The sequence below is a fragment of the Lepidochelys kempii genome, chromosome 9 (assembly GCF_965140265.1).
Source record: "Lepidochelys kempii isolate rLepKem1 chromosome 9, rLepKem1.hap2, whole genome shotgun sequence".
NCBI lineage: Eukaryota > Metazoa > Chordata > Testudines > Cheloniidae > Lepidochelys > Lepidochelys kempii.
Window position 1 is genome coordinate 21905650 of NC_133264.1, and position 13683 is coordinate 21919332.

The 13683-nt window shown below is 36.9% G+C and overlaps 1 protein-coding gene across 1 annotated transcript in view; it reads left to right on the top strand.

Annotated features, from left to right (window-relative positions):
• KPNA4 (karyopherin subunit alpha 4) overlaps positions 1-13683 on the top strand; it is a 61518-nt gene that overhangs the window by 15799 nt on the left and 32036 nt on the right. The window contains exons 3-12 of the mRNA XM_073359521.1: positions 56-145; positions 230-259; positions 346-398; positions 4193-4288; positions 4476-4561; positions 9872-9958; positions 11729-11898; positions 11998-12042; positions 12434-12565; positions 12846-12974. Of these exons, the coding sequence (XP_073215622.1) occupies positions 56-145; positions 230-259; positions 346-398; positions 4193-4288; positions 4476-4561; positions 9872-9958; positions 11729-11898; positions 11998-12042; positions 12434-12565; positions 12846-12974 (918 nt within the window). The remainder of the gene's footprint in view (positions 1-55; positions 146-229; positions 260-345; positions 399-4192; positions 4289-4475; positions 4562-9871; positions 9959-11728; positions 11899-11997; positions 12043-12433; positions 12566-12845; positions 12975-13683) is intronic.

A 13683-nucleotide genomic window follows, 5' to 3' on the forward strand; every position in this document is an offset into this window, starting at 1 on the left:
GGGGGGGGGGGGGGAATAAAACTACAAAACACAGCAAATTTATTTTTCTTTAAAGAACAAGAGAGATGAACACCTGTTAAAGAGAAGAAATGTACCCCATGAAGATATCTGTGAAGATTCAGATATAGATGGCGATTTCAGAGTGGTAAGAATTAACACTGTCTAAAGTTTATTTCTTAACTTTTTTTAAAACTGTATCTAACTGTTTTGGGTTTTTTTCCCCCCCCAGCAAAACACCTCATTGGAGGCAATAGTTCAGGTAAAAATATTTATTTTTCCCTGAACATTTTTGGCTTAATGACAAATGTAAAATGGCTGAATTCTAAGTTATTGATTTTATTGTAGAATGCTTCAAGTGACAACCAGGGTATCCAGTTAAGTGCTGTGCAGGCTGCAAGGTAAGAGCACAGTTTGTTCAACTTTACTGTTTCTACCCTTGCTGCTTATATAGTGCTACTAAATTTAGAAAATCATGAATTCTTGCACTAGTTGATAGAATGGTGATGTCATCTATGGATCAAGTTCACCAAATATTACTGCTGTAATAACATATCTTGTATGTAAACTTTGTTTATAAAAAACAAACTGACAGAATGTAGATATTACATTCTCTTAATAAATTCTCTTAATAAATATTCATGTGAACTCTAGGATTTTAGTAAATGCCATACTCCTGACTTTCAAAATAAATTGAGTAAAGATCCTAATTGATTTCATATGCATAAATAGTCATGAAACACAGTTTCCCTTTAATTTAAATAAGTTGTCTGAGGTGTTTAAATCATCACAAGACTACCAGATTCCTAACAAGTTAGACTAATTGGCAAATACTTGAAGACACTTTAAGTCAGGGGTTCTCAAACTGGGGGTCGGGACCCTTCAGGAGGTTGTGAGGTTATTACATTGGGGTTTGCAAGCTGTCAGCCTCCACCCCAAACCCCACTTTGCCTCCAGCATTTATAATGGTGTTAAATATATAAACAAGTGTTTTTAATTTATAAGTGGGGGTCACACTCAGTGGCTTGCTATATGGAAGGGGTCACCAGGACAATAGTTTGAGAACCTCTGCTTTAAGTTAATGATTCCTTTGGACCTCTTAACCAGTCAAGTAGCAGTTCTTGAGCTGTTTACTATAAGGTCTTGTCTACATGAGAAAGTTGCACCAATTTAACTTGGTGTGATTTTTAAAACCTATTTAGTTAAACTGGTGCAAGGCTGTATGGACACTTATTTCAGTTTAAACCAGATAAGGAATTTATTTGAAAAAAACTGAAACCTGACTGGTTTAAATGGAAATAAGAAAGTCCACATAGTCTTTTTCACTGATTAAATTGGTTTAGAAACAATTTTAAGTCAACTGAGTGCAACTTTTGCATGTGGACAAGGCCTACAAGTAGAGGTCTTTTAATGTTAATATAAGGTGTGAAAGCTATTTAGTTGTTTCTCTTATACTGCTCTGCTACCGTACACAGCATCTGAAGCTTGAGCAGAAGGGAGGACATGATCTCTCTGTAACTTCCTGAAACACATGTCTAGAGCACATGGCAAGGACAGAGCATTGTTTGAATAGAAGCAGTTACAAATAACTGGAGTTAACTGATTCTTGGAGCCAGGGTTATGAGCTGCCTGAGAGGACAGCAAATACATTTGTGGTAGTTTTTATGTAAACCTAAACTGTGCAGTATTTTGCCATTAAAAGTGAATATTGGGGTGGGGTTTTTTTGTAGGAACTGGGGTATGTGTTGTAATTAATCCTAGGATAACTTATTAATATTTTGTCTGTACATCTACATCTCTCCTAAAAAGGAAGTTTTTCTTCTCAGTTGGCAATATAAATATACACCTGCAATAACATCACGTAGCTTTTACAAACTTTAAATATTCAAAGCCCCTAACCGGATTGTATTAAGATATTTTCACTGTGCAGACTATGCTTTACTTGCCAGTTTAAGGCAGTGGCCACTGGTAGTGTTCAGGACTGGAAGCCGCAACAGTCAGTCACAGCTACTTTCTTGTCTCTCATGTCCACTGTCCCCCTCGAGGGAGACAGTTTGGTGTGGCTGGGGCAGGAGGAAAGGAATGTGCTTCTGATCTTCCCCCCCAACTTTGTTCTTCTGAAATAGTCCCACTTGAGCTCCCTACAGGCCTTCAGTCACCTCATGGATGTTGAAAAGGGAGGTTAAAGGAGTTAAAGTTCAAGTGGGTTTGTACTCCCTCCTTCCTAGCAGCATGTGCCTTTGTATTAGGCCTGTCGATTAATCGCAGTTAACTCACATGATTAACTCCATAAAGTTAATCGCAGTTTTAGTTGCACAGTTAAACAATAGAATGCCAATTGAAATTTATTAAACATTTTGGATGTTTTTCTACATTTTCATATGTATTATGTTCTGTGTTGTAATTGAAATCAAAGTGTAATTATTTTTTATTATAAATATGTGCACTATAAAAATGATAAATAGTATTTTTCAATTCACCTCTTACAAGTACTGTAGTGCAATCTGTTTGTCATGAACGTGCAACTTACAAATGTAGGATTTTTTTTTGTTCTATAATTACAATCAAACAATGTAAAACTTCAGAGCCTACAAGTCTACTCGGTCCTACTTGTTCAGCCAATCGTGAAGACAGACAAGTTTGTTTACATTTACAGGAGATAATGCTGCCCTCTCCTTATTTACAGTGATACCAGAAAGGGAGAACAGGCATTTGCATGACACTTTTGTAGCCGGCATTGCAAGGCATTTACATGCCAGATATGCTAAACATTCATATGCCCATTCATGCTTTGACCACCATGCCCGAGGACATACTTCGATGCTGATGACACTTGTTAAAAAAAAAAATGCATTAATTAAATTTGTGACTGAACTCCTTGGGGGAGAACTGTATGTCCCCTGCTCTGTGTTACCCATGAAATATATTTCATGTTATAGCAGACTCGGATGATGACCCAGCACGTGTTCATTTTAAGAACACTTTCACTGCAGATTTGACAAAACGCAAGGAAGGTACCAATTTGAGATTTCTAAAGATAGCTATAAAACTTGACCCAAGGTTTTTGCAGAATCTGAAGTGCCTTTCAAAATCTGAGAAGGACGAGGTGTGGAGCGTGCTTTCAGAAGTCTTAAAAGAGCAACACTCCAATGTGGAAACTACAGAACCCGAACCACCAAAAAAGAAAATCAGCTTTCTGCTGGTGGCATCTGAGAATGAACATGAGTCGGTTCACACTGCTTTGGATTGTTATCGAGCAGAATCCGTTATCAGCATGGATGCATGTCCCCTGAAATGGTTGGTCGAAGCATGAAGGAACATATGAATCTTTAGGGCATCTGACACGTAAATATCTTGCAATGCCAGCTACAGCATGAGAATGCCTGTTCTGACTTTCAGGTGACATGTAAACAAGAAGCGAGCAGCATTATGTCCTGCAAATGTAAACAAAGTTGTTTGAGTGATTGGGTGAACGAGAAGTAAGACTGTGTGGACTTGCAGGCTCTAAAATTTTACATTGTTTTATTTTGAATGTAGTTTTTTGTACATAATTCTACATTTATACGTTCAACTTTTATGATAAAGAGATTGTACTACAGTACTTGTATGAGGTGAATTGAAAAATACTATCTTTTGGGTTTTTCACAGTGCAAATACTCATAATCAAAAATAAATATGAAGTAAGCACTGTGCACTTTGTGTTCTGCGTTGTAATTGTAATCAATATATTTTAAAATGTAGAAAACATCCAAAAATATTAAAATAAATGGTATTAAATTTTTTTAATTGGGTGGTGCAGTTAATTTTTTTTAATCATGTGACAGTCCTAATTTGTATCGCCCACACACTGACTCCTTAGTGAGGAAGAGGGAGGAAAGCATGTTCTGGCAGTCCTAACAAAGCAGCCAATACCTTGCCTCTTATCCTTTGCACCAGCTGGGAAGATAATGCTGGGGAGGGGCATGTGGATGACTGACTTACTCCTGTCACGGGTTTCCCATGATGACAAACCAGGTGTTCAACTCAACAGTCTTACTCTTTAGAGTAGTAGCAGAAGAGGTGGTGGGATTGGCTGAAATAATAGCTAAGTACACAACTTTTCAGCAGTGCTAAATTCACTTATTTTTAAAAAGCCCTATTTGACTCTAGGGGATTTGTCTGCAAATGTCATATTTTCTCCTTTGTTTCTAAACAGGAAGCTTCTTTCCAGTGATCGCAATCCACCAATTGATGACTTAATAAAATCTGGAATACTACCTATTTTAGTGCACTGTCTTGAAAGAGATGACAAGTGAGTGTTACTTTTTTAAAAGTAAGTACTGGTAGGAAAAGTTAATTGTTTTGAGAAGACTTCATAGATATCCTTTGACAAAACAATTTGTGCAAGCATTTGCAAGTGTACATGTTATCCTACTGTATTAGATTCAGATAGAATGTTTTGTATTACAGTAAAACTGACTTTACATTTTTATTTGTAGTCCTTCTTTACAGTTTGAAGCTGCATGGGCTTTGACAAACATTGCATCTGGAACCTCTGAACAAACACAGGCTGTAGTTCAATCTAGTAAGTTGATCAATTTGATGATAATGCATTTCATGTGCACACTGTAATTTCTTCAAAAATATGAGGATCAAGTGATGATTTAATAAGGACCTACACCCCATCTCTCTTCCTCAAGTGTTCACCAATCTACACTACGTAGGACTTAGTACTTTCATATGATAGCCACAGGATGGTTGAAACTGAATTGTCAATCACAGGCACATCACTGAAGGACCTGTCCAGGAAGTCTCCTGCCAGAAATTCTACCCCTTCTCTGGCAAGCAGCATCAGGTGAAGCACAGATCTGATTTTGTTCTTCATTTTCTCAGATTTTAAATTCATTTGGTTTTCCTGATGGTGAGTAATCTCTTGTGGGAACTCACACTATTTTAGCAGAGTTAATATCTGCTGGTTTTCCAGTTTTCAAACACTGTTTTTTAACTTCTCTTCACAATTCGGAGGGATTTCCTACCTAATTTTGAAGGAGGAGGAAAAGATACAGTCCAAGTCCAGAGAGTGCCTCCTCGGGAATTTACTTCCAAGATTACACTCAAGATAAAATGGTGTCCATATGTTCGGGAATCTGAAGTTAGGAAAGAATTTTTGTACTTGCAACCCATGTTGCCAGATGAAACAGAAAATTGTTTTATGGTTCTGTGCCTGACATATTTCTTTTAAATCTACTTGAACGTCAACTTGGGAGATCAGGGCACAGTAGAACTTCTCTAGTATTGAATTTGGCAAATAAAATAGTTGTGCTTCTTGAGATCTGAATATAGAGTCACTGCCATGTTCAAGCAAGTTTTTGTAGTTGAATCAAATTCACTTCCTATTCTCTTCCAATTCCTCATGGATCTGCTATTGTAAATAAGGAAAAGGTTGTTATAAACAGACAAGGAAAAAAATGAAGTCCACACAACTAAAAACCAGAACAGGAAGTATCAAAATATTATTGAAATCCAAAGACAATGTGATCAAATTTTCATATACTGCACTATAAACTGTCAATGCTGGAGATGCTGAATTGCCAACAGTGAAAGGGCGGGGGAAACTTTTCCACTCAAGAACTTTAATGTATGAAAACCGCACGTTTAAAAACTGTTTTCTTATTCTTAAATATTTAATCAAAATGTAGAATTGACTCAGTGTGGTAGTGATTTTCAAACTAGGGTTCACATGGGCTCTTGTGAGGGTGTATGTAATAGCTCTATTATGACCCTACGTCAGATGGGGGTATCCTAGAAGTCTGGGGTCAGAAGAGACACCAGGAGGTACTCTAGTCCAACCCCCTGCTCAAAGCAGGATCAGTCCCAACTCAAGGGTTCTCGAACTCGGGGTTGTGATCACTCGGGGGGTGACAGGGTTATTGGGGATCGTGGGCTGTCAGCCTCCACCCCAAACCGCCCTTCGCCTCCAGCGTTTATAATAGTTATCTATACAAAAAAGTGGTTTTTAATTTATAAGAGAGGGTTGCACTCAGAGGCTTACTATGTGAAAGGGTTCACCAGGGCTGTCCGTAGGGAGGTGCGGGGGCCTCGGGCGGAAGTGATGATTCTATCACTTCCAGGACCCACTGCACCAGGTAAGGGAATCAGTGCTTACCCAAACAGCCAGGCGTGGCTCCGCCCCGGGCCCCGCTTTGGCAATGCTGCTGGGCTCCAGGGGCCTTGGGCCACGCTGCCTTCTTGCCTGGGCTAGGGAGGCTGCAGCAGCACTGCTGCAAGCTCTCACTCAGGTGGAAGGGGCATGGCTGGGGGCTAGCCTCCCCCAGCCAGCAGTTCATGCACTGCCCATGTGCGCTGGCCCACAGGACCCAGAGTGGTCACCCTATTCACTGTACCCTAAGGACAGCTTTGGGGTCACCAATACAGAAGTTAGAGAGGCACTGGAATACATTATTTGGAAATGGGTATGCAGCCTAAAAAGTTTTAAAACCACTGCAATAAGGGAAAGTACTGTGCTAAAACTCTATCTGGTTTGAGTGATGAGATTAATATGTTAGCCTGATGACTAGGTTGACACAGGCATAGGTATTCTAATTTAATCTTTTATTTGCTTTATCTTTGATACAAGAAATAAAATGCTTCTTATTTATTGTGATAAATATGTGACCACTTGACAATAACATAATCTGTTAACTGTTGGAGTTGCTTTTAAAATACAAAGTTAAAATGGATTTTATTTAAAGTTTTTTGTTTGTTTGTTTTTTTAAATGAATTTTGGAGCGAAATTTAGAGCCACCTGCTTGGTCTGGGAAGCTGAGAGGTAACAAAAAGCAGAGAAAACGCTGGAGGGCAAAAAAGATTAATCCTGAATATCAAACTTTGATCAAATAACTACATGCGCAAATCCAAGGCAAATATTTCACAGAATTAACCAGTGTAAAGATCACAGATCTTTTAAAAAAAAATTTACTTTAAGTCTTCAATTCTTCATCTGAGAGAGTTTGTGTCTAATCAGAGAATGAATCTGTGTTGTGAAACTGTAGTTGGTTACAAAATTAATTATCCTTCTCTCTTGGGGCATTGTCAAAGGCCACTGAAATCAATGTAGGATCCTATTGAATTCAAAGGAGTTGGATTGAGCTGTCAAAGAGCAGGTGTTTTCTCTAATATTGATATCCTCCCCTCCCAATACAATTTAGATTGCTGCAAGTGTATCTAGGTTCGGTTTTGCATATTACATAATGATGCATTAGAATTAAGACTGTCGATTAATCGCAGTTAACTCACGTGATGAACTCAAAAATTAATCGTGATTAAAAAAATTAATTGCAATTAATCGCACTATTAAACATTAGAATACCAATTAAAATTTATTAAATATGTTTGGGTATTTTTTTACATTTTGAAATATATTGATTTCTATTCCCACACAGAATACAAAGTGTACAGTGCTCACTTTATATTATTATTTTTATTACAAATGTTTGTAAAAATGATAAAAGAAATAGTATTTTTCAATTCACCTCATACAAGTATTGTAGTGCAATCTCTTTATCGTGAAAGTGTAACTTACAAATGTAGATGTTTTGTTTTTTAATGCAGTTATGTAACAAAACAAAAAAAGTAAAACTTTAGAGCCTATGAGTCCACTCAGTTCTACTTCTTGTTCAACCAATTGCTAAGACAAGTTTGTTTACATTTCCAGGAGATGATAATGCCTGCTTATTATTTACAATGCAGTTTTTTTACATAACTCTACATTAGTAAGTTCAGTTTTAATGATGGAGATTGCACTACAGTACTTGTATTAAGTGAATTGAAAATACTATTTTTGTTTTTTACAATTCAAAAATAAAGTGAGCACTGTGTACTTTGTATTCTGTGTTGTAATTGAAATCAATATATTTGCAAATATGTAAACTACCCAAAAATATTTAAGTCAGTGGTATTCTGTTATTATTTAACAGTGCTGGTGAATCTTGCCCATATGCTCGGGGTTTAGCTGATCGCCATATTTGGGGTCGGGAAGGAATTTTCCTCCAGGGCAGATTGGAAGAGGCCCTGGAGGTTTTTCGCCTTCCTCTGTAGCATGGGGCATGTGTCACTTGCTGGAGGATTCTCTGCTCCTTGAAGTCTTTAAACCATGATTTGAGGACTTCAATAGCTCAGACATAAGTGAGAGGTTTTTCGCAGGAGTGGGTGGGTGAAATTCTGTCGCCTGCATTGTGCAGGAGGTCAGACTAGATGATCATAATGGTCCCTTCTGATCTTAGTATCTATGAATCTAATCAAGATTAATTTTTTCAATTGCTTGACAGCCCTAATTAAAATTATTTTTATTTCTGCTGTATTAAAGCTAACTTTTCAATGGATCGAAAGCCAGGATTGAGTCTGGCAGTTCGGATTTTTCTACTGATGGACTTAGATTAGAAACAATGTTAACACGCCTAGTTCTATTGAACTACTCCTTACTCAAACATTATGGAAGTATGGGTACTCTCTTGTAATGGTTTATTTGAATGAAGAAGATGGCCTATTAGCATCTCTCAAAAACTACCAATCATTGTAATTACTGGGGGTATTTTTCCTATTATTACATTAGCTTTGTAAATCCTCTTGTTTAATATTGAATAAGATCAGTGGCTAATAAACATGTTTTAAGAATTAAACTGACATTTGACCCGTTATGTGTCAGGAGGGACAGCGGTGTGGTGTGTCTGCTTAGAAAACTAACAGTTTGACTATAAAATCAAATTATAAATGAAACCTTCTCCTATATCCCCCCAAATTAATCAAAATTCACTAAAGTCCTATACCCAGTGAATTGGGGACCAAATAGTTAAAGTAAACAGGTCCTTCAACATTAACGAGTATTGAGTCCTTCCTCCTGACCACGCTTCTTCAGGAGGCGTTGCACAAGTACCTTAGCTTTTGGGGTGTAAGAGTAGGAGTTAAGAGCATCTTCCAGATAATATCACAATGTTAAATGTTGACTCAGCAGTGACTGTGCTTGGGAGCTGGCCCCTGCTCCTATTGTTTCCATATATGAGGCTGGAATGTAAGTATCTTATTCTTGGTGAGTGATTTTTGTTAAATCCCTTCCTTACAGATCAATTTACTGTTTTTGCCAGTCATTCATTGACAGTATTTGAAACATCAGAATCTCTTTTGTGGTAATCAGCTAGATTGCTCCTTTATCTAAAATTTTCAAGAGCCAGGAAGAGAAGACAGGATATATAGGTGGCAGCTTATGTTGCTGTACAAATACTTTGATAAGAATTTTCAAGATTTTGCTCTTAAAAGTTCCTAACTAAAACTTCTATTAATAACCAGTGATGGAAAAAAATGTAGAAAATATATAACCAATTAATGATGTTTATTGACTTTTTTTTTTCAAATTAACTACTCGTGCTTGTTGGATTGATTTTAAACTGCTGAAATTCCATTTCAGACAGCTCTAGTGATAACTACGTAGATAAAACAGTTAAACATTAATATTGAAATTCAGTGGTAATTAGTAGAATTAAATATGGAATTTCAACATTAACCATTTATTAAGAATAATTACTTAAAATTTAAACTTGTTGTACAAAGTTATATAAAAATAACTACCTTAAATCTTTTGTTCTCATTATATTGGTCTGAAGTGCAGACCCTTCTGTGAAAGAATGGTATGAAAGGAAAAGTTGTGTTATGATCTATGTTTATGTTTGAACATCATCTGGAAAAAGAGTGAAGTCTCATTAACCAGAATAAACACACAGCCGGAGAAAATCTTCATATCATGGGGTAATGGAATGTCAATTTTTAACTTAAGAGTGAACTATAATGAGCACATCGCTTAGGAACTAAGACTTTTTGAGTAACAGAGTGCTTTATTTTTCAGATGCTGTGCCACTTTTTCTGAGGCTGCTGCATTCACCCCATCAAAATGTGTGTGAGCAAGCAGTATGGGCTTTAGGCAATATCATAGGTTTGTGTTACTCTTAATATAAAAATTCAAAAGTTTCTTTTGAAATCAAATTAATAAACCAATTTGGATTCTGTTTATTTTTTTAATAATTAGAAGTATACTTAACTATAAGAGCAATGGGATTGGCTCAGATACATGGAGTTAATTTCCCTCAAAATGCTCTTTGCTTAACTCTGTCTGCTTTCTCTCTTGCCCCTCCTCTAACACATACATCTTTCAGTCCAGGTACAAGAAAAGGAAAGAATGTCTGGCAAACAAATCACATGCATAATGTTATAATGAAAAACAACTTAAAATAGTTTTCATTATAAAGGCTCTGGATCGCCATCAGAGCTCACACTTCAGTCACCAGAGCTTTCATAGTACTTAATCTTTCTGGTCAAGCTTTTGGCTAACCTAAAACTTTTGTTTGTCTCTTCTTGATTATTGGTGTAAGTGATATACCACAGAGATATTCAAATATCATAGTGGTGAGTGTAGTCTAAAAATGTCAGCCCCACCATGTCTTAAATTACTGAAATGTAGTGGGTTTAGGTATTGCTTAGTTTGTGACAATAAGCTAAGCCCTGGTCTACACTGGGGATCGATCTAAGTTATGCAATGTCAGCTATGTGAATAAAGTAGCTGAAGTCGACGTACTTAAATCGACTTCCCGTAGTGTCTTCACCGCGGTGAGTCGACTGCTGACGCTCTCCCATCGACTCCGCCTCTCACGGAGCTGGAGTACAGGAGTTGATGGGAGAGGGCTCGGGGATCGATCGCTGCCCGCCGATCCGGCGGGTAGTGAAGACATACCCTAAGTTTTCAAAAACTCTGATTCTAGGTTTTCTTAAAAGATTAGAACAGTACTGTTACTTGGACCTGGGAGTGATGGTGTTCCTTTCCTGTGAACAATACAGCTTGGATATGACAATGCTGAGGACCATATAAGTATCTAAGTGGATGCAATACACCTCAAACTGTGGGGATAGCATAGTAAACTGAAAATGTTCTATTCAGTTTCAAGCAATATGGAACTTGTCACAGAGCATTTTGTCTGGATCAGTAACCTGTTATGATTGATGGGTTTCTATTATACCTTGTCCTCGTGGTCGTTAATTGCTATCTTTTTCATTTGTTTTTAATCATGGATAACTACCTCTTTCGAATTCAGCAAATCACTTTTTGCTAGCATAAAGTATATTTAATGTGATGTGAATCAAAAAGGGGAACAGTTCTTTACTGCATGTTGAATGAGGTGTTTCTTGTACAGTCAGTTGGCAAGTCACATTTTGACTAATGGTGTCTATTGCATCCAAAGGTTTAGACAGTTTTACATAGATATTAATAGTGAAGGATTTAAGTTTACAAAAATGAAGACATACTGGAAAGCTAATTTTGTCACTTGCCAGGATGTTGAATATTCGATGTGCTATTCTCTGCATTGCCAAAATAAAGTATATAAAGAAGTTACTCATAGTTTCTCGACTACCTTCTACTCAGATTACTGAACAATTTAATAATGCTAAACAGTGGGTATTGGGGAAACTGTCTGTCCTGAGAAGTTTTCCTTTTGTGGGTATGTAGAAATCAATGTTATACCCCTGGTTCCAGATTTGCAGCTGACCTGAGGCCCAACCTCATGCCCAAATTGTGCTTGGAAACTGGAAGAATAGCCCTTGGGTCATCTAACAACTAGGCCCTTGGTAATTTAACATGAGAACGTGGTTCTACAACACCATCCCTTGTAAATAGTTTTTACCTTCATAAAACGATTTAATGTTTACACAGGTGATGGACCCCAGTGTCGAGATTATGTTATTAGTCTTGGAGTGGTGAAACCTCTGCTGTCCTTCATCAGTCCATCTATTCCCATAACATTCTTAAGGAATGTTACTTGGGTCATGGTCAACTTATGCCGTCACAAAGACCCACCTCCGCCAATGGAAACCATTCAGGAGGTGAACTGAATTATTCATTTATAAATTAAATTAAATAAGTTAAATTGTTGAATGTCTTGAATATTTCTATTTAATATTAACACTCTGTCTCCCCTCCAGATTCTTCCAGCCCTCTGTGTTTTAATTCACCACACAGATGTAAATGTGAGTAAAAACATTTTCCACAAATTATTTTGTGACCAAGTCATGGACTGGTCACGGGCCATGAATTTTTGTTTACTGCCTGTGACTTGTCTATGACTTACTAAAAATACCTGTGACTAAAAGGTAGCCTTATCCATAAGTACATATGAGTGAATAATTTTTCTTTATTTATTTTATTTTTGGTTTGGGGATCAAACTGAAAAATCAGAAGGAAAAAATGAGTTTGGATTGAACCAAAACTGGATTTTTTTTCAAGTTTTTTTCTCCAAAAAACTTAACTTTAAATATAATAGTCTTATAACTTAGATCTTGGCACATCTTCTTTAGACCTTTCTCTCTTTATGGGTTTGACACTGTATTTGTTTGTTTGTTTGTTTGTTTTTAATGTTAGATATTGGTAGATACAGTCTGGGCCCTCTCCTACCTAACGGATGCTGGCAATGAACAGATCCAGATGGTGATAGACTCTGGAATAGTCCCTCATTTGGTTCCCCTTCTCAGCCACCAAGAAGTTAAAGTGCAAGTAAGTTTAGATACTATATTTTGAAATAAATTAATATATAGCTAATATACAGTACTGAAGTGGCTTACTTTTTAAATTGTTTAGTTATCACGATGATTGATTAAAGGTTTATCAGCAAACATTTATTTGCAAAATACTTAGGTTATCAATGTCAGTTATCTGCTTTGTGGTAACATTTGAATAAAATAATATTTTGCTCTGTTCACTGTTTTCATGCTTAACTTACAGATAAAATATTATTCTAAATGTTCAAGTCTTTAAATACAGTGTGTTGTTTCAGACTGCTGCACTCAGAGCTGTAGGCAACATTGTTACTGGTACTGATGAACAGACACAAGTAGTTCTGAATTGTGAAGCTCTTTCACACTTCCCAGCACTGCTGACACATCCCAAAGAAAAAATTAATAAGGTATGTAAATAAGTTTTGGGTGTGAAATTTACCCACAGGAATAGATGTTATTTATTTGCCCTGTATTGTAAATATTGACCAAATGTCAGTATGACACTGTTTTCCCCAAATACTGTAACCTGATAATACATCTTTGTTGCAATACCAGTTTCTTGCCGACAAGTCTTGATCTTGCTATATTTTCCTTTACTTATTTAAATTAAACCATTAGTATCCTAAAAGAATCTGAGGAACTGCATAGCTACCTTACCAAATATAGTAATTTGTTGTAATAACTTCATCAATATCTGGGCATTCCAGAATGTTGTATAAACCAGTATTCATCAATCCATAATCCCAGCAGTGAGTTGAAATTTGTATGAAATTTGATCTTTATTTTGTGCTGCAAGGTTAGCGATTTCCTAGGGAAAACTAATTTAGATCAGGGCACTGGTAAATACTGGCTTAAACCTGGTTTAAACTGGGAAAAATAATTACACCGGTGTTCAGCAAGCATAGAATGAAACTTTTCAGACTTTGGGTATATCATTCAAAACTGAGGAATAAGAACATAAGACTGTCCCTACTGGGTCAGACCAAAGGACCATCTAGTCCAGTATCCTGTCTTCCGACAGTGGTCAGTGTCAGGTGCCCCAGAAGGAATGAACAGAACAAGTAGTCATCAGGTGATCCATCCCCTGTCGCTCATTCCTAGCTTCTGACAAACAGA